At 43.3% G+C, this 24,363-nt stretch overlaps 1 protein-coding gene across 1 annotated transcript in view; it reads right to left on the bottom strand.

The window, feature by feature from the left end:
- LOC140197728 (guanine deaminase-like) overlaps window positions 1-24,363 on the bottom strand; it is a 75,518-nt gene that overhangs the window by 38,253 nt on the left and 12,902 nt on the right. Inside the window, exons 5-8 of the mRNA XM_072258113.1 lie at window positions 22,027-22,132; window positions 5,931-5,958; window positions 2,227-2,334; window positions 752-859 (exon numbers count right to left, since the gene is read on the bottom strand). Of these exons, the coding sequence (XP_072114214.1) occupies window positions 752-859; window positions 2,227-2,334; window positions 5,931-5,958; window positions 22,027-22,132 (350 nt within the window). The remainder of the gene's footprint in view (window positions 1-751; window positions 860-2,226; window positions 2,335-5,930; window positions 5,959-22,026; window positions 22,133-24,363) is intronic.

The raw sequence follows: 24,363 nt of genomic DNA, 5'->3' as shown, positions 1-24,363 counted from the left end.
TACGATAAGAATGCAAGTAGATGTAGGAGTAGGCCATTTGACCCCTTGTTCCTGCTAAACTTTTCAATTAGGTCAAATATATTCCAGATCACTGTCTTCAATATACTCATTAAAAAAAGCCTCTACAGCTCACGGCAAGAGAATTTCAAAAACTTCCTCTTTCTGACGAAATTTCTTCACATCTCTGTCCTAATAGAGAACAGGTAAGGAATTTTTCCTCTATTCACACCACTAGTTCCATAATATTAGACAGCCATCCTACTCGAAATCACAGCCCTCTGCGTGAGCTATAAAAAGGAGGCAAAATCTGGGGGAAGACTGTTTGTGAAATCTATTGGTGACCCTGGTTGAGTGACAAGTATCAGTCTTAGGATATCATGAAAAAATTCCCCACTTCTTTGCAAAATAACATTGTGGATCAATACACACACCCGAGGAAGGGCTTTTAGGGAATTAGGGAAGAAGGGTACCTCCAACAATCTAACACTCTCTCAGTACTGCAGCTGGACAACGATTCTGGATAGGTGCATGAATCTGCTACCTTCTGAAATTGCAACATGAACATCATGCTCTGTGTGCAACTGATATATAATTAGCAACAATGCCCAGGAACACTCCAACTAGCAGCCCTGCTTCCAGCTTCTTATCTTGGGAAACTTGGGCTGGAAACAAGGACCACAGATATATGTTGAAAGTGGATGGCAGTGGAAGGTTGGGAGGTTAGATTCTTTAATCTGCAAGAAGTACTTACCTTATCATTCAGAAGGCCGTGGACATCATAAACTTCGGAATAATTCTTGCAGTTTGGAAATAGTTTGTTCACAGCATTAATCTCAGGCTGAGTCTCACTGATATGACTCTGTTTATGAAAGAAAACACGTTTCAGGCAACTACAAGTCTATGGAGAGTAGAATAAAGGAAACCAATCAAGAGCAGGTTGGAAGGTTATGTTTATAGGTAGCAAAGAGTAAGGATGAAGGTTTCAGCAACAGATGAGGTGAGGCTAGAATCACGTAATGTCTCAAAGGTAAAGAGCTCTTGACTTTATTTCTAATAGGTTGAACCATGCTGGCTGTGACTGGCAGTTCTGATCAGAGCCTTCGGGATCCAGTCAATTAACCCACAGTAAATGCTGGACTTTGATACATGTGCAAGAGATATGGAACTATTGGACCAACCTTTGGATTCACGGAGCAAATCCGTCAGCTGAATTCCCACCCCGTCTCCAGATGGACCCTAGTGGCAGAACCCAGACTCACTGAGTCTTCGTGGGAATTCTAGGGTATGGATTGAAGAGGTTATGGAGAACTTAATTAAACTTTTAAAAATATTTAGCTGTTTTTTAAACGTCTGTAACTATTTCTAAATGCTTAAAACAAGAACGGCAATTGTAATAGTTTTTGTGTGTCAAAATGTCAGACATATAAAAATTGTAAAAGGCAACAACAGAAGGCCAAAGCTGCTCTGTCAGCTCCGCCCATTAGGGGCACTTTGAGGCAAAGCCTTTGCACTACAGTGGTACCAGCCAGCTCAAGGGGTGTGCTGCAGGGTTCCAGAGTATGAAGGACCAGACAGATTGGTGCATCATTTCCGGCAGTGTTTGCACAGAAACTTTTATTAATAATGTCATATCTTTGACTGCCAAGGACAATCATACCATGGAAAGACCACGATCATCCACGTCATACGACATGGCACATAATGAATAAGCGAATACCTTTGAAGTAACATAATAAAACAGGTCCTCTCAATCTGGCCCAGGTAACCACAGGAAACAGTGGACCATGATGCAGGGCAGAGAGAACAAACTGATCCCATCTTTGTTGTCTTCATATGACAGAGCAGCAGAACAAAATCTGAAGAGCATGCCAAGTTTATCTGGAAAAATTATTTGTATTTTAAGACATAATAATCAGCAAATATGAAATTGGTATTAATAGAAATTGCTGCTGAATATTGTATCTTGACTAATATAAAGTCACAGAGTCAAGGATAAAGTAAATGAAGAGGGACAGCAACAAAGACCAAAGACTGAAGGGCTGATGACCAGATGGTACAGGCTTAAAGATGGCCAGAAGCACCAGAATTAGCAGAAGAAAATGCAATGAGTGGTTAAAATTGGAAAAGCAGCCTGTTAGTGTGGACAGAAGCAATAGTGCACAACTGTACAAGTACTAGCAGAGAACATTGGCAGGAATAGGGTTCGGGGTGCATTATATGCTGTACCTGAATGTTCAAGTTATTGGCATTTGCAAATGTCCCTATTTGTTTCAATAACTCAGAAGAGCAAGACAGCGCAAATCGAGGGGTCACAATAGGTCTCACCAGAGGATACTAAAACAGAAAATAAATCAGTAAATACCACTAGTTACACACTACCATCAAACTATAAAGTCTAAAATTATTGCTGTCTTTGAATTAACATAAAAATAGAAAATGCCGGATATAATCAAGAGGGCAGGCAACATTTGTGACAAGAGAAAAACACAGACTGATATGGAACTGTGGTAGCTTTTAGTCAAGTGCAGAGGCAAGAAACTTGGCAAAGTTCTGTGCTTGGATCAAAGACAGGAGAGAGTGAATGACAGCAGTGATGGTTGAGCAAGATAACAGAGAGTAGTAACTGAAGGGAGTTACCAGTCTCTTCACAGAATCAGTCCCTTTGACCCATTAAGTCTGCACTGACCATCAAGTACACATTGACACCAATCCCATTTTACTGTGCCCAAGTTCACATCATCTCCCACACCCCCCAGCCCCCACCCCCACCCCTAGATTCTATCGCTCACCAAGACTTTAGGGGCAATTTACTTTGTCCAATTTACCTAACATCCCACATCATTGAGATGTGAGAGGAAACTGGAGCTCCTGGGAAAGCTCACTTGGTGATAGGGAGAACGTGAAAACTCATCATAGGCAGCACCTGAGGTCAGGTGCAAACCAGGGTTTCTGAAGCTGTGAGTAAGCTAGTCACATCACTGTGCTGCGCCAGTCTGAACTCCAAATAACCAATAGAAAGAAAGGGTGCAGTTCCTTGATCTCACATTGAAGAGCATGGAATCAAGAACAGAGAGGTGATAGGTCAGATAATTAAAGAGACAGGCAGCCCAGAGCTGTGGTCATGCTTGTACAAATAGCTGAAGTAATCAGTAAAGCCCTTGCCCACTCAGAGTTGGTACCCCTTTCAGTGTACTAGAGAAGCTTCACAAGCATTAAATATATTACAGTGAGCTAAATTAATTTGAATACTAGACCCACACAGAAAGGAGTTGCCTGCTGTGGTCAATGTTCACCTTTGGCCTTTGGTACCCAGGAAGCACCAATCAGTCATTGGTAGGCCCCAGGTGATGAGGCCTCAGCCATTGTACCACCCCCTCTTTTGACCAGAGGATAGACTGGTGGGAGTGTATGTCATCTCCTCTTAAAGGTAGGAATGTAGAGTCATCATCTCTACAAGAGGATATTCAGACTGATCAAAAACAGTTATATTTGATGTAAGTAGTTAGCAAAACTTAAAAAAGAATTATTACTTTTGCCAAATCGGGGTCAGGAATTATCAGTCAAATGAAGAGGACTCTGCACCTGTGGCCAGTGGAATCCAGAAGGAGAGCAGTGGGCAGATCCACTGGAATCTGTCCCAACATTACAATGGTTTGGTTATAATCAAGAGGGCAGGCAACATCTGTGGCGCGAGAAAAACAGGACTTACAGTAATTGGAAATGTTCCCAGAGAAACAGAAAGGATCGTGAGGAAGGCTTTTGGCATACTAGTCTTTATCAGTCAGGTATCGAATTGGGGATATTATGCTGCAATTGCACAAGATGCTGCTGAGCCCATATTTTGAACATTGTGTTCAGTTTTGACCATCCTCTGAAGGGAAAATAACCTTAAACTGGAAACAGCATAGAAAACATTTACAAGATGTTGTTGGAGCTCAGGGTACAGAGTTACAGAGAGAGGCTGGGCCGTTTGGAACTTCAGTCACTGGAGCATAGGAGACTGAAGGGTGACCTTGTAGAGGTATATAAGTTCATGAGGGGCATGCTGTAGATAGGGTGAATGCACAGAGTTGTTTTCCCAGGGTTAGGGAATAAAGAACCAGACAGCCGAGATTTAAGGTGAGAGGGAAGAGATCTAGTGGGGACCCAAGGGGCAATTTTTTCACCCAGAGGGTGGTCCATAAAGGAAATGAGCTGCCAGAGGAAGTGGTTAGGGTGAATACATTAAAAAGACAGTTGGCCAGGTACATGATCAAGAAAAAATCTGCAGATGCTGGAAATCCAAGTAACACACAGAAAATGTTCCTCATCTTTTTTTTCTCCAGTCCTGCTGAAGGGTCTTGGCCCAAAACGTTGACTGTACACCTTTCCATAGATGCTGCCTGGCCTGGTGAGTTTCTCCAGCATCTTGTGTGTGTTGCTTAGGCAGGTACTTGGATAGGAAATCTTTAGAGGAAAATGGGCCAAACGTAGGCAAACGGAACTAGAAAGTGGGCATCATGTTTGCATAGATCATTTGGGCCAAAGGGCCCATTTTCTTGCTGTACAACCCTATGTTCCCTCCTGAACCACCATTATAGTCCCAACTCTGAGTGAAGACATTTCTTTGCATCTTAATCTTAATAAATAGCCAACCCCTCCATAAAATCTGATGAAAACTCAATAACGTGAAACTGTTCCTGTTCCTTTCTCCAAAGTGGGTATCAGAGTCCCTTTCTACTTTATTGTTTCTATTATACAATCCAGCACCTACAGCACGAGTTATTCTGGAAATTAAAATTATTACAGGATTTCCTATAATACAGATGCTTTATAAATGCAAATGTAAATATTTTAAAGGTTGCAAATACTCAGATGATCACGTAGTGACTGTGAAAGAAGAACCAGTTAATTGCTGAAGTTAAGCACAGCTAATGCAGAGGCATAATAAGGCACTGGTTGGACTACATTTGGGATATTGTGAGCAGTTTTAGGCTCTGTATCTCAAAAGAGATGTGCTGGACTTGGAGAGGGTGCAAAGGAGGTTCACCAGAATGATCGAGGAAATGAAAGGCTTAATGTATGAGGATAACTTCATGGCTCTGGAACTGTACTTGGAGTTCAGAAAGATCAGGGGGAATCTGCTCAAAATCTTCTGAATGCCAAAAGGCCTGAATTAAATGGGCATGAAGAGGATGTTTCCATTTGTAAGAGAGTCTGGGATCTGAGGACACAGCCTCAGAATAAAGGGAGTATCTCTTTAGAAATAAGGTGACGAGGAATTTCTTCAGCCAGAGGATAGTGAATCTGTGGAATTCATTGCCACTCAGGGCTGTGGAGGCCACGTCATTATGTATATTTCAGGCAAAGATTGATAGGTTCTTGATTGGTAAGGGGAATATGGCCTAATTCTGCTCCTATATCTTGTGGCCTTCAGGTCCGGGACATTTCATTTGAACTTGGAAAGAGAGAACCATAGCTAGCAGAATCATAGATGTAGATATACATAGAGAGCAGAGGAGTTTCAGCAGGCTCTTTTTATATTCATTCAAGGAGTGTGTGCCCTCCCAAATTGTCCTCATTAAGATGGTAGGAGTGAGCTGCTTCCTTCAACTGCTACAGTCCTTGAGATCTGTGTACACCCACAAGACTACTTGGGAGAGAGATCCAGGATTTTCATGTAGTGACGGGAAAGAAATGGAGATATATTTCCAAGTCAGGATGGTGTGAGGAATAGTACGGGGAGAAACATAGGGGCTTTCTCAGATGGAATCCAAATCTGAGACAAGGTTGAGCCAGGATATTCAAGGTGCCAGTTAAAGTTTGGATGAAGCTTCCTTGTGTGCACAGTGTGTTGCTACTGGTAAGGCTGAAGGTCATGTCTTTGAGGCCAGATAGTACAAAAAGAAACAAAAGGAAGGGTGAACCAAAGAAAGGCGAGTCTACCTTACCTTCCGTTTGGCCAACTCAGCAACAAATCTGTGAGGAATAATAAAAATTCAATGCCTGCATCACACATTGCTTTGACTTACATAACATAAACTGTACATTGAGTATTCTTCTACACCCTCCCCGCTGGACAGATCAAGGATAGAAATCTCTAGCCTTCATCTTCCATTCCCCTGGGTTTGACAGTCAATAAGTAATCCTGTATATTTTCCACCAGCTTCAATGAGGTTCCACCTCCAGATACACCTTCCCCTCTGCTCCATTTCACAATTTCAATGTCAACGTTCCCATAATGACTCCCTTTCCCACTCTCCTATCACCATGAACTACATTCTATCTCTTAATATTTTCCTATACTGATGTGAGAGTTGCAGCATCTTCTCTTTTACTTCATCTCCTCCACTCGTCCAGAGCTTCAAGCTCCCCTCAGGGATGCAACTAATCCAATTGGGCTTCAGAGTTCATGACCTTTCTGTTGCCTGTCACTTCAATTTCCTATCCCACTCCCACTTAGATCTAGCTGTCTGTGCCCTCATGAATGGTTGTAGTAAGGCCCAAGGTAAGCTTAAGAGACAACAATTCACCTTCTACCTGCACACCTTTGCAGCCATTGGGCTTAATGGTGAGCTCAACAAATTCAGATAGTTAGCTTTCTCTGCTTGTAAGATTATCCATCTGCAAAGTTATGTCAGTTTTCCTCTCTCCACAGATGCTGCTGGACATCTTCAACATTCTCCTTTTGGTTTTGAGTCTCAGCCACTGCTCTCTCTAAGCTGCACTGTAACTGAAATGCTCCCATGCACATAGCCTTTGTTGCCATGCAGCTGGAATTTTCTTCTATATAATGTTAATATAATTTTGAAACTATGCTGATATAATTTTAAGATCTATGTTAATATTAATTATGTGCTATTTAATATAATCTATAAAAGTTCTGAACAATAATTGTACCACATTTACTTTGAAACGTTTTAGAGCTTCAATGTATTTACATTGTCAGTGCTTCGTTATAACACTGTTACAAACTGTAACAGTAAACACAGAATGGAAGTTGGTAGCTCATTGCTAATAAACCGCCAACCTGCTGAACACCAACACCATCTAGTCAAAACGTGTTACTTTTGTCATTGTGCCTCTCAGTTGTTTCAACTGCCTGACATAGTTTGCTTGTGTTGTGAGTTGTGGTTTGTGATTGTTTGATGTGTATATTGCCAAAAAAAAACATTAAAGTGCTGTTCAGTTTTCAGGCCATGTAAAAAGTTCCTGCACAGAGCAATGGTTGGTCTGCACAGCTGTAAAAAAAGATTAGAGGGAATGTTGGCCTCAGCAACTGCTCTAACCCGTATTTCACAGCTTTAACATGTCCCTTTGTTTTCTCACTCTAAGTTATTTCATTCATCTATCAATCAGAAAGCTCTGCAAAACAGAGGAATCACCTCATCAGCCCCAGCATCACCCTATAAAAGTCTAGCACTCTGCTACCAAATGATTCAGAAATCCTGATGGTTCAGAATTTCCTTAGAAAAGTTGCTTCATTCCCTTCACCCTCACTGGAAACCCATTTCCTGCACTCCATAATAATACCAAGTAACATCAAAATTGTACTGTATAGCCTACATTATAATAAGGGACTACTTTATGCTTTGGTAACACGTCATTGCATAGGCGCGTATTGAGCATGTGCTATTAGGCTCATATTGATCTGTATGTGTGTGCTGAGCTTGGATTCTGCCAGAAGAGATCCATGAAACTTAGCTCCTGTCTCCAGCATTTTTATTAATAACATTGTTGTGTAAACAGGCCACACACACAACAAATTGGCGATGAGAATTATGAACCTACATCTTATCGGAACACCGCGTTTTAGTTGATAATGACACTTGGAGAAGAGAGGGAAGGGAGATGAAAAGGAACGACACACGCATCTATATGGAGTGAGCTCATTGCGCTAGCAAAAGGGACACGAGTCAAAAAGAAAACAAGGGGAAAACTAGGCTAAAGTAACATAACAAAGGTGGCGATGATTGGAACCATTACAGCATTTGACAGTGGCATTGAAGACTGGGCAACTTACATTGAAAAAGTGGAGTTATATTGTGATGCTAACAGTGCATCGGTCTTGCCGAAGAGTCTTGGCCTGAAATATCGACTGTACTTTTTTCCCATAGATGCTGCCTGGCCTGCGGAGTTCCTCCAGCATTTTGTGTATGGTCCCAGTTCAATTGTAGTTTAATCAGAAAAACATATATTCTGCTTCTGAGCTACTATTTAACACAAACACGACTATAAAATTAGAGCGCCACAGTAGCATAGCAATTAGCACAAAGCTATTACAACTCAAGGCATTGGAGTTCAGAGTCCAATTACAGCATCCTCTGTAAGGAGTCTTTGTACATCCTCCCTGTGGAATGTGTGGGTTTCCCCTGGGTCTTCCAGTTTCCTTCCACAGTCCAAAGACATGCTGATTTAGTTAATCAGTCATAGAAAGATAAAAATCTACAGCACATTACAGGCCTTTCCGCCAACAATGTTGTGCCAACCATGTAACCTAGGGGTCCCCAACCTTTTTTGCACTGTGGACTGGTTTAATATTGACAATATTCTTGCGAACGGGCTGACCCCGGGGGGGCGGGGTAGTGCTGTCAACGGACAGGAGTAGCAGTCAAATATGTTGCGTTTACCCCTAGAAAGACTACAATGACCATGAAGCCTTGCGCGAGCACCAGTGCGCATGCGTGACTTGCGCATGCGTGTACGTACCGATTTTTTTCTACAAATTGTTTTTTGGCGATTCTGTTCGGGGGGTGGGGTGTTAATCACGACCGGAATATAGGTGATAAGTGGCTAATACACTCAATTTTGTTTCTAAAAGGGTTTATCTAACAAATATAATATTAAACACACAGCGCATATTTTCCTCGCATGAATATAGTGATAAGTCAATTATCAGGGGAGGACAGGGGAGCTTGAAGTAAGTAGTAGAGGCAGGTTCGATATTATAATTTAAAGAAAAATTGGATAGGTATATGGACAGGAAAGGAATGGAGGGTTATGGGCTGAGTGCAGTTTGGTGGGACTAGGTGAGAGTAGCGTTCGGCATGGACTAGAAGGGCAGAGATGGCCTGTTTCCATGCCGTAATTGTTATATGGTTATATAAGTCACTTATAAATTAATAGCATCATAACATTTTAAGTAACATTTGGATATAAAACACACAGCGCATATTTTCCCTATATAAACATATAAAATCATTGAAACACACCAATATCGCTGAACCAGTGGGAGCCCTGGGCTTGTTCTGCAACAAGACGGTCCCATCGAAGGGTGATGGGAGACAGCGATACTCAAAGGGGGTTCCTTATGTCCAGTCTATTCCGCAATTTAGTTTTCGTTGCATTTATTGCAGAGATATGATGTTGGAAATGGAAGCAACGTTTTCAGTGCTTTCGTGGCTACCTCAGGATATTTAGCCTTGACTTTGATCCAGAATGCCGGCAGAGATATTATGTGAAACATACTTTTCAGCCCGCCATCATTTGCAAGCTGGAGGAGTTGATCTCCTTCCCGCGCTGACATGGATGATGCGCGGGTAATGACCTCGCGTGCGTTCAAGCTCAACAGTGGGCGTGACAGGGAATGAGGAAAGGTGCAGCTGACTCCTATCGCCAAATCATGTCGTTTCCTCGCGGCCCGGTAGCACATGCTTTGTGGCCCGGTGGTTGGGGACCGCTGATGTAACCTACTCTAGAAACTGCCTAGAGTTCCCCTACCGCACAGCCTTCTATTTTCCTAAACTCCATCTACCTATCTAAGAGTCTCTTAAAAGACCCTATTGTATCCGCCTCTACCATCTTTGCTGGCAGTGTATTTCACGCACCCACCTCTGTCGATGTCAAAAAACTTACCTCTGACGTCCCCCTTATACCTGCTTCCAAGCACCTTAAAGCTATGCCCCCTCGTGTTAGCCATTTCAGCCCTGGGGAAAAGCCTCTGGCTATCCACATGATCAATGCCTCCCATCATTGTAAATTGTCTTGTGATCAGGTTAGGGTTAAATTAGGGATTTTGGGGGATGGGCTGTGCGAATTGAAGGGCTTGAGGGGCCTATTCCATGCTGTATCTCTAAATAAACAAAAATAAAAATAAATAAAAGCCTCACAGACTACCCCCTATGCAGAGATACCAAATGACAGAACCAAGCTGCTGTGATCAACAGAAGTCATCCACTCAGTTTGAAATAATGTAATGAACAGACTGAATAAACTTGCCAAATTCACATTTGGGCTGAACATGTTTTACCAGTACTGTGTGACCGAATTTCATTATTTTTAATCCAGGTACTCTTATCATTTACCAAGAAAAAAGCAACCTCTGAAAGTTTGCCTAACTCTTATCAGATACCAACAGAAATGTACTGGATTTTAATAATCATTAAACTATTGTAATGCACGCAAAATGCTGGAGGGATTTCCAGCATCTGCAGATTTTCTCTTGTTTACATAGAAACATAGATAATAGGTGCAGGAGTAGGCCATTCGGCCCTTCGAGCCTGCACCGCCATTCAGTATGATCATGGCTGATCATCCAACTCAGAACCCTGTACCAGCCTTCCCTCCATACCCCCTGATCCCTTTAGCCACAAGGGCCATATCTAACTCCCTCTTAAATATAGCCAATGAACTGGCCTCAACTGTTTCCTGTGGCAGAGAATTCCACAGATTCACCACTCTCTGTGTGAAGAAGTTTTTCCTAATCTCGGTCCTAAAAGGCTTCCCCTTCATCCTCAAACTGTGACCCCTTGTTCTGGACTTCCCCAACATCGGGAACAATCTTCCCGCATCTAGCCTGTCCAATCCCTTTAGGATTTTATACATTTTAATCAGACCCCCCCTCAATCTTCTAAATTCCAATGAGTATAAGCCTAGTGCATCCAGTCTTTCATCATATGAAAGTCCTGCCATCCCAGGAATCAATCTGGTGAACCTTCTTTGTACTCCCTCTATGGCAAGGTTGTCTTTCCTCAGATTAGGGGACCAAAACTGCACACAATGCTCCAGGTGTGGTCTCACCAAGGCCTTGTACAACTGCAGTAGTACCTCCCTGCTCCTGTACTCGAATCCTTTTGCTATAAACGCCAGCATACCATTTGCCTTTTTCACCGCCTGTTGTACCAGCATGCCCACTTTCAATGACTGGTGTATAATGACATCCAGGTCTCGTTGCACCTCCCCTTTTCCTAATCAGCCACCATTCAGATAATAATCTGTTTTCCTGTTTTTGCCACCAAAGTGGTTAACTTCACATTTATCCACATTAAATTGCATCTGCCATGAATTTGCCCACTCACCTAACCTATCCAAGTCACCCGGCATCCTCTTAGCATCCTCCTCACAGCTAACACTGCCGCCCAGCTTCGTGTCATCCGCAAACTTGGAGATGCTGCATTTAATTCCCTCATCCAAGTCATTAATATATATTGTAAACAACTGGGGTCCCAGCACTGAGCCTTGTGGTACCCCACTAGCCACTGCCTGCCATTCTGAAAAGGTCCCGTTTATTCCCACTCTTTGCTTCTTGTCTGCCAACCAATTCCCTATCCACATCAATACCTTACCCCCAATACCGTGTGCTTTAAGTTTGCACACTAATCTCCTGTGTGGGACCTTGTCAAAAGCCTTTTGAAAATCCAAATATACCACATCCACTGGTTCTCCCCTATCCACTCTACTAGTTACATCCTCAAAAAATTCTATGAGATTTGTCAGACATGATTTTCCTCTCACAAATCCATGCTGACTTTGTCCGATGATATCACTGCTTTTTTGTTTGTGATCATTAGACTATAACTCATTGAGTATAGCTACATGACTATTAAAATGTCAAGTGGTAATTGATCTGAAACAGAGAAGGAAGCTCCTTCAAAGCCTTAAGGCTTAATGTCAAGATGCCCTCAGAGCTCTCGTGGAACTGTGCGCTTCAGTTCATCTAGTGCCAGGCATAGTGCATGTTACTCCACTCCCATCACTATCAGCACTCTGAAAAACATTGCTCCTCTCCTCTCCTCTGTGAACTGGCCAGACTCCTTGATAGTTTTATACTACCAGTGCATCGGGACATTCTATCAGCAGTTCAGGACTTTCAACCTTTCCGAACTTTTGACTTGTTTCTTACTCAGCTGTATATGGAATGGACAGCTGGAGGAACTGCATCATCTCTGACTTAGCTGAGTATGTCCAGCATTTTCTATTTGTAACATTGCCAAGTATCTTTTACCCGGCTATCTGCACCTTTCTGTGAAGCACTGAATCGGTGCAGGTAAATGATTATATCTACACCATCTACAGTACATTGCCCAAAGAACAGAGAGGGAATTGCCCAGTTATTCCACTTCCAAATGAATCTGAGTGAAGAAGCTAGCCTCAGGGGAACATTGCATACATGTTTTAGGGACATGACCTTGGCTTAATGAGCAGGTTCCAGGATGGTGTTCGAACATGCAAATTCCACTAACAGAGCTGCTAAACAAGCCAACTTGTTTCAGTTTATGATGGTTCAGTGGGCAGAATGCCGACTGTTCTTGACTCAGCTCTAGGAGGGCTATTCGTCCATGCCCCACACCAGAGACTGTATTTCGGTAGCATTCAAACAGAGTCCAAGTCAAGGCAATGCTGTAGGAGGTACCACCTTTCAGCAGAGACATTAAATCCAGGACTCATCTGCTCTCTCATTGATGTGAAGAACCTGATGGATTTACTTTGAAGATATAGAGATATCCACCCTTCAGCCCACTAAATCCATGCTAACCATCAAGCACTCAATCATACTAAACCCTTATTTTTAAATTCTCCCGACATTTCCCTTCAACTCTCAACAGATTCTATAAGTCTTCTACAAGTTTGGGGAAATTCAGAGTGGCTAATTAAACTACCACCCCGCAAGTCTTTGTGATGAGGGAGGAAACTGGAGCACCCCGAGGAAACCTACATGGTCCGAGGGGAAAGGTGCAAACTCGTCATAGGCAGCACAGGAGGTCAGGACTGAACCCAGGTCACTGGCCCTGTGAGGCAGCGCCTCTAATAGCTGAGCCAGTGTGCCGTCCAGGAGAGCTCCCCTAGTGACGATGGGATGAATTACATTTAACAATAAAACCCAAATCAACCATTCCTTGAAGCAAACAAACATGAGGTAAATATCAAGCAATATTAAAAGTTCTTTTGCGGTTTGTGATATTTCAGTTATTACCATGACCATTTATTTGTACATTCTTCAGTCTTATTAATATTCTGAACTCTGTATTATATTTATAATATTAATTCAAAATTTGCTTTCTACATCCTGTCCTGTCTGTGGGAGTTCCTCAATACGATTGGCTCTGCCACCTACTTAATGGAATCACAGAGAAGCGTCAGCTGGTTCCTTTGATCTGATGCCTGATTTTGGAAAAAGGAATGCCTGTGTCACAAAGACCATCAAATCTTACAGGAGAGGGCCTCGCTCCACCATTTACTGGGAATTCTAAGCCCATCATTTTTTTATAATTATAGGAGAATTCTATATGCACTTACATTACTTTCTCCTATCTTCCAGTTTCATATATCCCATTTACTGATTGGTGCATATTTGCAATGAAGCAGGAAATAATGAGTCCACTTTGATGATTCTGTGCAAAGTGTAACAATATCTTCAAACCCTGTGCAACAGCCAAACAATAGCTACCCAATTTAAACTTTTGAATAGTTATGCTCTACAAACCTGCCAAGAACTTTCCTGGTGAAGACCATGCTCGCCCACATCATATGACATGGTACATAATGGAGAAGACTCTACAAACCAACATTCTCAAAACCTATAGTGTGTTAGCAACCGAGAGGCCATATAACAACCACTGCTTCTATATAGCACCAGTAACGTAGCAAAGCAGCACAAGATAATTCACTGACGGATTATCGGACAACAATTAGGTTGGTCCATTTGGCATGTTGAAGACAAATTCTTCCCTATTATTCAAACTTAAAGTCCTAGAGCTGTACAGCAAAGGAATGGCCCTTCGGACCCAAATGCCGATACCAAACTTTAATGTCCATTTACACTAATCCCAGAAAGTATTTATCCTTCTATGCTTTGCTGACTTAAGAGTCTGTCTAACACCGCTACACTTCTTACACGTAGTATTCTGTTTGTTCATGGGAGGTGAATTTTACTGCTAGGCTGGTGTTCATTGTCCATTCAAAATTAACCCCAAACAAATATTTCAGAATCATTTACAAATCAGTCAGATTATTGTGAGAACATAAAGGAAAGCAGATGCTGGAAAGTTGAAAATAAACATCAGGAAGATCTCAGCGGGCCAAGCAGCCTCTGTGGAGGCAAAGCAATAGTTGATGCTGCAGGTTACGATCCTGCATCGGGCCAGGCATGTCACAGTCAAAAGAGCACTTCGAGAGTGCAGTCACACTTGTAACAGATTCACCAGCATTGCTCGCATGCTTGTACAAGTAGGTAACGATCATGACTTGCACTGACTGGACTTGCAATCCTTCCAAACGAGTGCTTCAGGTGCAATAAGGAAACACATTATCAAACTGAAATATTTCACCAACTACAGAATTCAAGAGGGTGGAGGTGGATATTTTGGGGGGAAAGGGAGGGAGGGAAGGGAGGCAGGGGTGAAGTCAGGACACAGACAAAGAGCAGAGAAAATCTGGACACTGTCACAAAAAGCTGAAGCAACTGGTGGGCACGAGGATGATGGGGAGCTAGGTGGAGGCAAAGGTAGGATCGGGAAGTGGGGGATCTTGAAACAGTCTTCCACATTGATAGCTTTAGGCAAGAGTATTAAGTACTTAACTAATTAAAGTGTATGGAGTTAAAGTCCAGATCAACATCCATCTGATCAAACAGTGGATTAGATGAGGAGAGGCTAAGTTAGCTGTCCCTGTTCCGTGATGCTTTGGCTGCTGTTGTTTTTATTTCAAAACTCACAAGGTACTTGAAAGTGAAGGGTGCAGGAACACTGTGTGGAAAGTGTACATTAATTACAGATTCTGTCCGGTTTTGGGGCTACTCCACCAGCAGTAATGGTACTTGTTATGTTACGTAACTCCAACACATTAAACTAATGCAAAGGAAAACGAGAGAGCCAAGAGATGAGAGTCTTAAGTTTTGTTCTTTGCTTTAAGCGAGGCACATGCATATCAGGTGGTGGCATCACGATGTATGCAGTTCACTTATTTTTGTATATAACCCGTAATGAATTATTTAAACAACAAGAATGCTTAATCAAACAATATGTTTACAATATTACTCAAATATTAAAGGTGCCGCTGCTGACTGTAACATCAAACAGCGAGTTGCTGGTCTCCCCTCTTGCTGTAGCATGAGTGATATCTTTCTCTCCCTTGTCAGTGGGAGAGAGCCTGTGGCATGTCGAACTGTCAGGTGAACAGTGGATTTTGATGGACTGCAGACCATGGGCTCTTTGAGGACTTTGCTATTGCTCGCTTGCCGGGTGGTGGGGGAGGAGGCAGAGGCTTTGCTGAAGCAGGCGGGAGAGAGTTGATGCTTCACTGCTGCTTGGGCATGGGAGGGAGGGGGGCTTTGGGGTTCTAACATTTTCCTGTCATTCATTATTTAGGGTATTTCTTTTGTTTGTGTGGATGTCTGCAGACAGTATGAATTTCAGGTTGTATATTCTCTGATATTAAAAATGGAAGTATTGAACCACTGATGTTACTGAAATATTACATATGCAACAGTACTAAGCAGAGGTTTAAGTTCGAGATGATTGTACAAGCACAGTAAAACTCTAAAACTTGTCAATCAGAGATAAATCTAATTCTAGCAGTACAAGGGCTGATGTTGATAATTGGCAACTGTTATAACGCAGGAAATATTATTGCCATCTGTAACAGTAATATTGCCAACAGCAATATCTCTGAAACAAAAATGTGTCACAGACAACGCTGTTGATTTTTAATGCAAGATAAATATTAGGCAGGACACAAAGCAAAATCTGTGTGACCAACATATCCTTTGATCCCTTAATATTCAAAAATCAATCCTGAATAAACACTGTGATCAAGCACTGACAGCCGCCTTTGGTAGAAAATTCCAAAAAACTCATTAGACTCCACGTGAAGAAGTTCCTTCTCTTCTCTGTCCTGAATGGCTGGGCTCCTTATTGTGAGACAGTAACTGCTGACTCCTGACTCATCAGCCAGAGAACACATTATCCTTGTGTCTACCCTGTCAGACCCAACAAGAATTCCAAACTTGAGAAAGTGTAGACCCAGCCTGCTCACTCTTTCATTAGACAAAGTACCTACTATCTTAGAAATCAACCTGGTGAATATTCTCTGCCCTCCCTCTGTAAGTACATCCTACTTTACACAGGGAGTCCAGACCTGTACACAACTTTCCAGGTGTACTCTTACTCATGGTCCTTTCAATTGGAGCATGGCGCCAAACCCTCTTGCAGACCTTCAGTTCCTGGAAATGTATCAGTTTTTAAAACATACTTAGACTTATAGACAGGAGTACTGCAAACTTCTGGGACATTTGTGGACTCAAGGCCTTAAGCCACAGTGTCACCTGTCAGCAGTCGCCATGAGTGAGGCATTGAAGTCGGTTCACCCCACCGGGGCAGTGAGGTGCGGGGTCCAGGCTGGAGTCGGTGCTGCCCCCAGTGTTCACTTGGCTGAGGACAGGCTGTATCGTGGTCGACTGCATCAATGACTCAGGGTCTGTTCTATTTATTATTTATAGAGTTTAAGAGTCGTGATGTAATGATGCAGCTCTATAAAACTCTGGTTAGGCCACACTTGGAGTACTGTGTCCAGTTCTGGTCACCTCACTATAGGAAGGATGTGGAAGCATTGGAAAGGGTACAGAGGAGATTTACCAGGGTGCTACCTGGTTTAGAGAGTATGCGTTATGATCAGAGTTTAAGGGAGCTAGGGCTTTACTCTTTGGAGAGGAGGAGGATGAGAGGAGACATGATAGAGGTGTACAAGATAATAAGAGGAATAGATAGAGTGGATAGCCAGCGCCTCTTCCCTAGGGCACCACTGCTCAATACAAGGGGACATGGCTTTAAGGTAAGGAGTGGGAAGTTCAAGGGGGATATTAGAGGAAGGTTTTTTACTCAGAGAGTGGTTGGTGCATGCAATGCACTGCCTGAGTCAGTGGTGGAGGCAGATACACTAGTGAAGTTTAAGAGACTACTAAACAGGTATATGGAGGAATTTAAGGTGGGGGGTTATATGGGAGGCAGGGTCTGAGGGTCGGCACAACATTGTGGGCCGAAGGGCCTGTAATGCGCTGTACTATTCTATGTTCTATGTTCTACGTACCCCATAAGCTTTCTTAACTACCCTATCTACCTGTGAGGCAACTTTCAGGGATCTGTGGACATGTAACCCCAGATCCCTCTGCTCCTCCACACTACCAAGTATCCTGCCATTTACTTTGTACTCTGCCTTGGAGTTTGTCCTTCCAAAGTGTACAACCTCACACTTCTCCGGGTTGAAATCCATCTGCCACTTCTCAGCCCACTTCTGCATCCTATCAATGTCCCTCTGCAACCTTCAACAATCCCCTACACTATCTACAACACCACCAACCTTTGTGTCGTCTGCAAACTTGCCAACCCTCCCTTCTACCCCACATCCAGGTCGTTAATAAAACTCACGAAAAGTAGAGGTCCCAGAACAGATCCTTGTGGGACACCACTAGTCACAATCCTCCAGTCTAAATGTACTCCCTCCACCATGACCTTCTGCCTTCTGCAGGCAAGCCAATTCTGAATCCACATGGCCAAACTTCCCTGGATCCCATGCCTCCTGACTTTCTGAATAAGTCTACCATGTGGAACCTTGTCAAGTGCCTTACTAAAATCCATATAGATCACATCCACTGCACTACCCTCATCTATATGCCTGGTCACCTCCTCAAAGAACTCTATCAGGCTTGTTACACACGATCTGCCCTTCACAAAGCCATGCTGACTGTTCCTGATCAGACCATGATTCTCTAAATGCCCATAGATCCTATCTCTAAGAATCTTTTCCAACAGCTTTCCCACCACAGACATAAGGCTCACTGGTCTATAATTACCCGAACTATCCCTACTACCTTTTTTGAACAAGGGGACAACATTTGCCTCCCTCCAATCCTCCAGTACCATTCTCATGGACAACGAGGGCATAAAGATCCTAGCCAGAGGCTCAGCAATCTCCTCCCTCGCCTCATGGAGCAGCCTGGTGAATATTCCGTCAGCCCCGGGGATTTAACCGTCCTAATGTATTTTAACAACTCCAACACCTCCTCTTCCTTAATATCAACATGCTCCAGAACATCAACCTCACTCATATTGTCCTCACCATCATCAAGTTCCCTCTCATTGGTGAATACCGAAGAGAAGTATTCATTGAGGACCTTGCTCACTTCCACAGCCTCCAGGCACATCTTCCCACCTTTATCTCTAAACGGTCCCACCTTCACCCCTGTCATCCTTTTTTCCTTCACATAATTGAAAAATGCCTTGGGGTTTTCCTTTACCTTACTCGCCAAGGCCTTCTCATGCCCCCTTCTTGCTCTTCTCAGCCCCTTCTTAAGCTCCTTTCTTGCTTCCCTATATTCCTCAATAGACCCATCTGATCCTTGCTTCCTAAATCTCATGTATGCTGCCTTCTTCCACCTGACTAGATTTTTCACCTCACTTATCACCCATGGTTCCTCAACCCTACCATCCTTTATCTTCCTCACTGGGACAAATTTATCCCTAACATCCTGCAAGAGATCTCTAAACATTGACCACATATCCATAGTACATTTCCCTGCAAAAACATCATCCCAATTCACACCCGCAAGTTCTAGCCTTATAGCCTCATAATTTGCCCTTCCCCAATTAAAAATTTTCCTGTCCTCTCTGATTCTACCCTTTTCCATGATAATGCTAAAGGCCAGGGAGCGGTGGTCACTGTCCCCCAGATGCTCACCCACTGAGAGATCCGTGACCTGACCCGGTTCATTACCTAGTACTAGATCTAGTATGGCATTCCCCCTGGTCAGCCTGTCCACATACTGTGACAGGAATCCATCCTGGACACACTTAAACTCTGCCCCATCTAAACCCTTGGAAATAATCATGTGCCAATCAATATTAGGGAAGTTAAAGTCACCCATGATAATAACAACCCTGTTATTTTCACACCTTTCCAAAATCTGTCTCCCAATCTGCTCCTCTGTATCTCTGCTGCTACCAGGGGGCCTATAGAATACCCCCAATAGAGTAACTGCTCCCTTCCTGTTCCTGACTTCCACCCATACTGACTCAAAAGAGGATCCTGCTACATTACCCACATTTTCTGTAGCTGTAATAGTATCCCTGACCAGTAATACCACCCCTCCTCCTCCTTTACCCCCTCTCTATCCCTTTTAAAGCACTGAAATCCAGGAATATTGAGAATCCGTTCCTGCCCGGTGCCAGCCAAGTCTCTGTAATGGCCACTATATCATAATTCCATGTACGTGTCCAAGCTCTCAGTTCATCACCTTTGTTCCTGATGCATCTTGCATTGAGGTACACACACTTCAGCCCTTCTGCCTTACTACCTTTACACCGTTTATTCTGCTTCTCTTTCCTCAAGGCCTCCCTGTGTTAGATCTGGCTTTATTCCATGCACTTCTTTCACTGCTCTATCACTCCGGATCCCATCCCCTTCGCAAATTAGTTTAAACCCTCCCGAACCATGCTAATAAACCTACCTGCAAGGATATTGCTCCCCCTCAAGTTCAGGTGCAACCCATCCAATCTGTACAGGTCCCACCTTCCCCAGAAGAGATCCCAATGATCCAAAAATCTAAACCCTGCTCCATGCACCAACTCCTCAGCCACGCATTCAACTGCCATCTCCTCCAATTCTTACCATCACTGTCACGTAGCACTGGCAGCAATCCTGAGAACACCATCCTTGAGGTCCTGTTCTTCAGCCTTCTGCCTAGTTCCCAAAACTCACACTTCAGGACCTCATCCCTCTTCCTACCTATGTCGTTGGTACCAACATGTATCACAACTTCTGGCTGCTTTCCCTCTCGTACCAGGATGTCGTGCACCCGGTCAGAGACATCCCGGACCCTGGTACCCAGGAGGCAACAAATCATGCGGGTGTCCTTCTCACGTCCACAAAATCTCCTGTCTGCTCCCCTGACTATAGAGTCTCCAATGACAACAGCTCTCCTCTTCTCCGTCCCACCCTTCTGCACCACCGGGTCAGACTCAGTGCTGGAGGCCCTGCCACTGTGGCTCACCCCTGGTCAGTCATCCCTGCCAACAATATCCAGGACAGTAAACTTACTGCTCTTCCCAATAAAGCCAAGCTCTGAGAGGTTAGCAATTGAAACAAAATCAGAAGTCTAAAACAAAAACAGATTACAAAGAGTGAACATTTTGGTATAGTATTTCCAAATTTCTATCCTAGTGAACGCTCAGCTACATAATTAATAATGAAACTCTACTTCTGACCACAGCACTTAAAAACAATAAACCATATCAACAGCAGCAGCACTGCTTTACATTTCAGTCAATGCTCAAGCATCAACCTGTTGGTATGATACCCCGATTCCCATTCCTGTCCTGCTACGTCTGTCCACGGCCTCTTCTTGTGCCCAGGTAAGGCCACCCTCAGGATGCAGGAATAACACCTAATAATCCATCTGGGTAGCCTCCAGCGTGATGCCATGAATATAGATTTTCTCCTTTCAGTAAAAAAATTTGCCACCATCCCCTCTTGCCCTATTCCCCATTCTTACCTCTTTTCACCGACCTATCACTCCCCCCTCCCGTGTCCCCTCCTCCTTCCCTTTCCCCTGTGGTCCACTCTCCTCTCCTATTAGATTCCTTCCTCTCCAGCCGTTTACCTTCCCCTCCCACTTGGCTTCACCTAATCACCTTCTAGTTAGCTTCTTCAGCTCCCGCCATCTTATGATTCTGGCGTCTTCCTACTTCCTTCTCAGTCCTGAAGAAGGGTCTAGGCCTGAAACATCGACTGTTTATTCACTTCCATAGATGCTGCCTGACCTGCTGAGTTCCTCCAGCATTTTGTATGTAATGCTCAAGTTGTACCTTACTGAATGAAAAGAGAGATGTGGATTTAAGTGGTTCTTTTCAGCTGAGGAAGCACTTTTTTGCACCTGCCTGTAGGACACATGACAGCCAATCAGGACACACCGTACTCAATCAGCAAAATGTAAAATTGTTGGTCCATTCACTCCTTTCTGGAGGTATCAGTTGAGGGATGAATTTTGACCAGGATACCTAGATTAACTTCACTGTACACTGGTGAGACCCGACGTAGATTAAGGACTGCTTTGTCGAGCTCCTCCACTCCATCCACGTTAGAAAGTATGTCCCAGTGGCCAACCATTTTAATTCCAATCCCCTTTCCCATGTCACGTATTGGTCCATGACCTCCTCTACTGTAATGATGAAACTGTTCTCAGGTTGGAAGAGTAACACCTCATATTCTGTTTGGGTGGCCTCCAACCTGGTGGCATGAACATTGATTTCTCCAACTTCTAGTAATTTCTCCCCTCCCCTTTCTCTCCATTTCCATTCCCTATTCCGGCTCCCCCTTACTCCTTTTCTTCTCACCTGCCCATCACCTCTCTCTGGTGCCTCTCCTCCTCCCCTTTCTCCTATGGTTCACTCCCCTCTTCAATAAGATCCCTTCTCCTTCAGTTCTTTACCTTTTCCATCCATCACCTCCTAGCTTCTCACTTCATCCTCCCTCCCCAATCCTCTTACCTTCCACTCACCTAGATTCACCTGTCACCTTCCAGCTTGTACTCCATCACCTCCCCCACCTTCTTATTCTGGCTTCTTCCCACTTCCTCCAGTCTCAGCCCAAAACAGCGAATTTATTCCTCTCCATGTACGCTGCCTGACTTGCTGAGTTCCTCCAGCATTTTGTGTGTGTTGCTATAAACTTTACAGCAATGGATGATCTTCGGAATTTGGTTGCCAAGTGAATGGACAGGGAGTTGTTTGAAAGTTCCTCTGTTTGATAAACTGGGGAGACTCAGAAGTAACACATTACCTTTCTGTTTCCTTTACTGATTCCTCTGTTGCTTCAGTATACTCAGTATAAGCAAAGTTATTGTCCATGCATACTTTACCCACAAAAGCTCGCTGGCCAAATTTATCTGTATCAAAAAATAGAAAGAAAAGAAGCACTAATTTCTCAAAGTTTGCTGATGGTGGAAATGTCTTTTTTGTTACTCTAGCATAGTGGAATCGTTCCTGATGAAGGCATCAGAGAGGACTCACCTATTCTTCTTCAAGATAGCTCTTAGGAGCTTTGTGTCTAACTCAAAGAACAGAAACAGCCTTAGTTGAACAATCATCTGAAAAGCTGCCCACCCAGTAATGCGGAAGTCCTTTGGTGCAGTGTCAGCTTCATGAACAATGGCTGCCAATAGACGTGGCTAATTTAGCAGCTCCCTGCTGTCCTGAAGGCAAGGATATTGAAGGTTCAGTTCTCCAAAAATGAGAGCACTCAGCAGAGCTGAGATACCATAATGTGGTACTGAAGGATTTTTGCACAGTTGGAAATACTGCTTTTACTGATGATACATAAACTGAGGCTCTTTTTGCTCTATGAAGTGGGCATAGATGTTCAATGGCAGGGTTCTCCCTCTATCCTCGTAAATACACAGTATATCCCTCAGGAACATCATGAAATAATATAATTTGTGGAAGCTTTCTCGGGGTAAATTAGCTGCCATTTTGACTACTTTTCAAAACTACCTCATTGATTGAAGCTGGCCATTTGGCCAATCTACCTTTGATGCTCGACTCAAGCTGCTCCCGTGCCTCCTCCTCAAAACCACCATCGTAGCCTTTTTCAGCGGCCCTTACGTGCATCTATGCTATTCAGTGCAACCACTTCCTATGGTCTCAGATTCCACAGCCTAGCTGGGTCACTTCCTTAGCTCCTCCCTCTTCCAGAATTCTTTCTGTCAACCAGCTTCCCAATGCTCTCAGGCTTACTGCTCTAATTACTCACTCCACTGCTCTGCTCACCACTCACCCTTCCAGCTCTTGTTCTCTGTTCTGACCCCCTTTTCCTGATCCTTTCTCCATCTCTCCAAACTCCACCGCACCAACCAATAATGCCCTGGCATGGCCGTTTGTCAGTGTTGTCAGGCAAGTTTTAAACTGGAATGGCAAACGAATATGAGCCTAAGCAATGTAACTAGGGAGAGAGTAAAATGAGGACAGGAATGAAAGAAAACAAGGGCCGCAGTACAAAAAAAAGAGTAATATGATTAAAACTAGCAAGAAGGCAATGCTAAGGAGCTTTAAAAACATAAAAAAAACTACAGTGCATCAGTATCAGTGCATAAAACATTTGTCATAAGGTAGATGAACTAACTGCACAAAGTGAAGGGAAATTATCTGATATTCATTAGGAGGACATGAATGTAATGGGTTAAAGCTGGATGCTTGATATTTACCTTTCAGGGAGGATACACAGGAAGGGGAAGATAGTGGGGCAGTGCTATTAATAAGAGGCAAAATAAATATGGATATGAAAGAATACCTAGGAGATGCTGTGTCACTTTGCACAGAGGTTAAAAAAAAAGACACTGGCAGGAATTGTGTACTGACCCTAAATGGTGTAGGAAAGGATGTAAGTCAATGGTGATACATGAAAAAGAGCTATTATGGGAGACTTCGACCTTCATGTAAATTGGGTTAATCAAGGTGAAATAGAGAGCTACAGAAACTAATTCAGTGTCTGCATTTGGGATAGTTTCTGAGAACAATATGCTATGGGCCAACCAGGAAAAAGGTTAAGATCCTCTCATGAGTAATGAGATAGGGTTTATAAATGACACAAGAGTAAAAGATTCCCTGGAAGTTAGTCATAAGATATTCAACTTTCAAATTCTGGTTGCGGTCAAGAGCATAGGCTTGGAAACAACTATGTTTAACCTAAACAAATGGAATTACAATGGAAAGGGAGTGTTGGTTAAAGAGGGCTCAGGGAAGACTATGGGCACATGATGACAGGGACTTGAAAGAAATAATTCAAAATCCTCAGTAAATCTCTCTCATTGGAGGAAGCGTAAGCTAACCATGTCTAACTGCAGAGGTTAAGAACAGTATTAAGTTGAAAGAGAAGTAGTTAAGTAGTCCTTAACCCTATGTCAGTCTACACTGGTGAAATGGTAGCAAAGAGAATCAGCAGCATTAAATTCCTGGGCACTTACATATCAGATGATCTATCTGGGGCCCAGCACGCAGATACAAATTACAAGGATGGTGTGCCATCATGATGGCTTAGATTCTCACCCAACATTCCAACAAATTGTTTATAGATGTACTGTAGAAAGTTTATAACTGTGAGTTGTATCCTGGTCTGGTATAG

Source organism: Mobula birostris, chromosome 5 (assembly GCF_030028105.1).
Source record: "Mobula birostris isolate sMobBir1 chromosome 5, sMobBir1.hap1, whole genome shotgun sequence".
Lineage (NCBI taxonomy): Eukaryota > Metazoa > Chordata > Chondrichthyes > Myliobatiformes > Myliobatidae > Mobula > Mobula birostris.
This window is presented reverse-complemented; position numbering and strand designations above follow the sequence as displayed.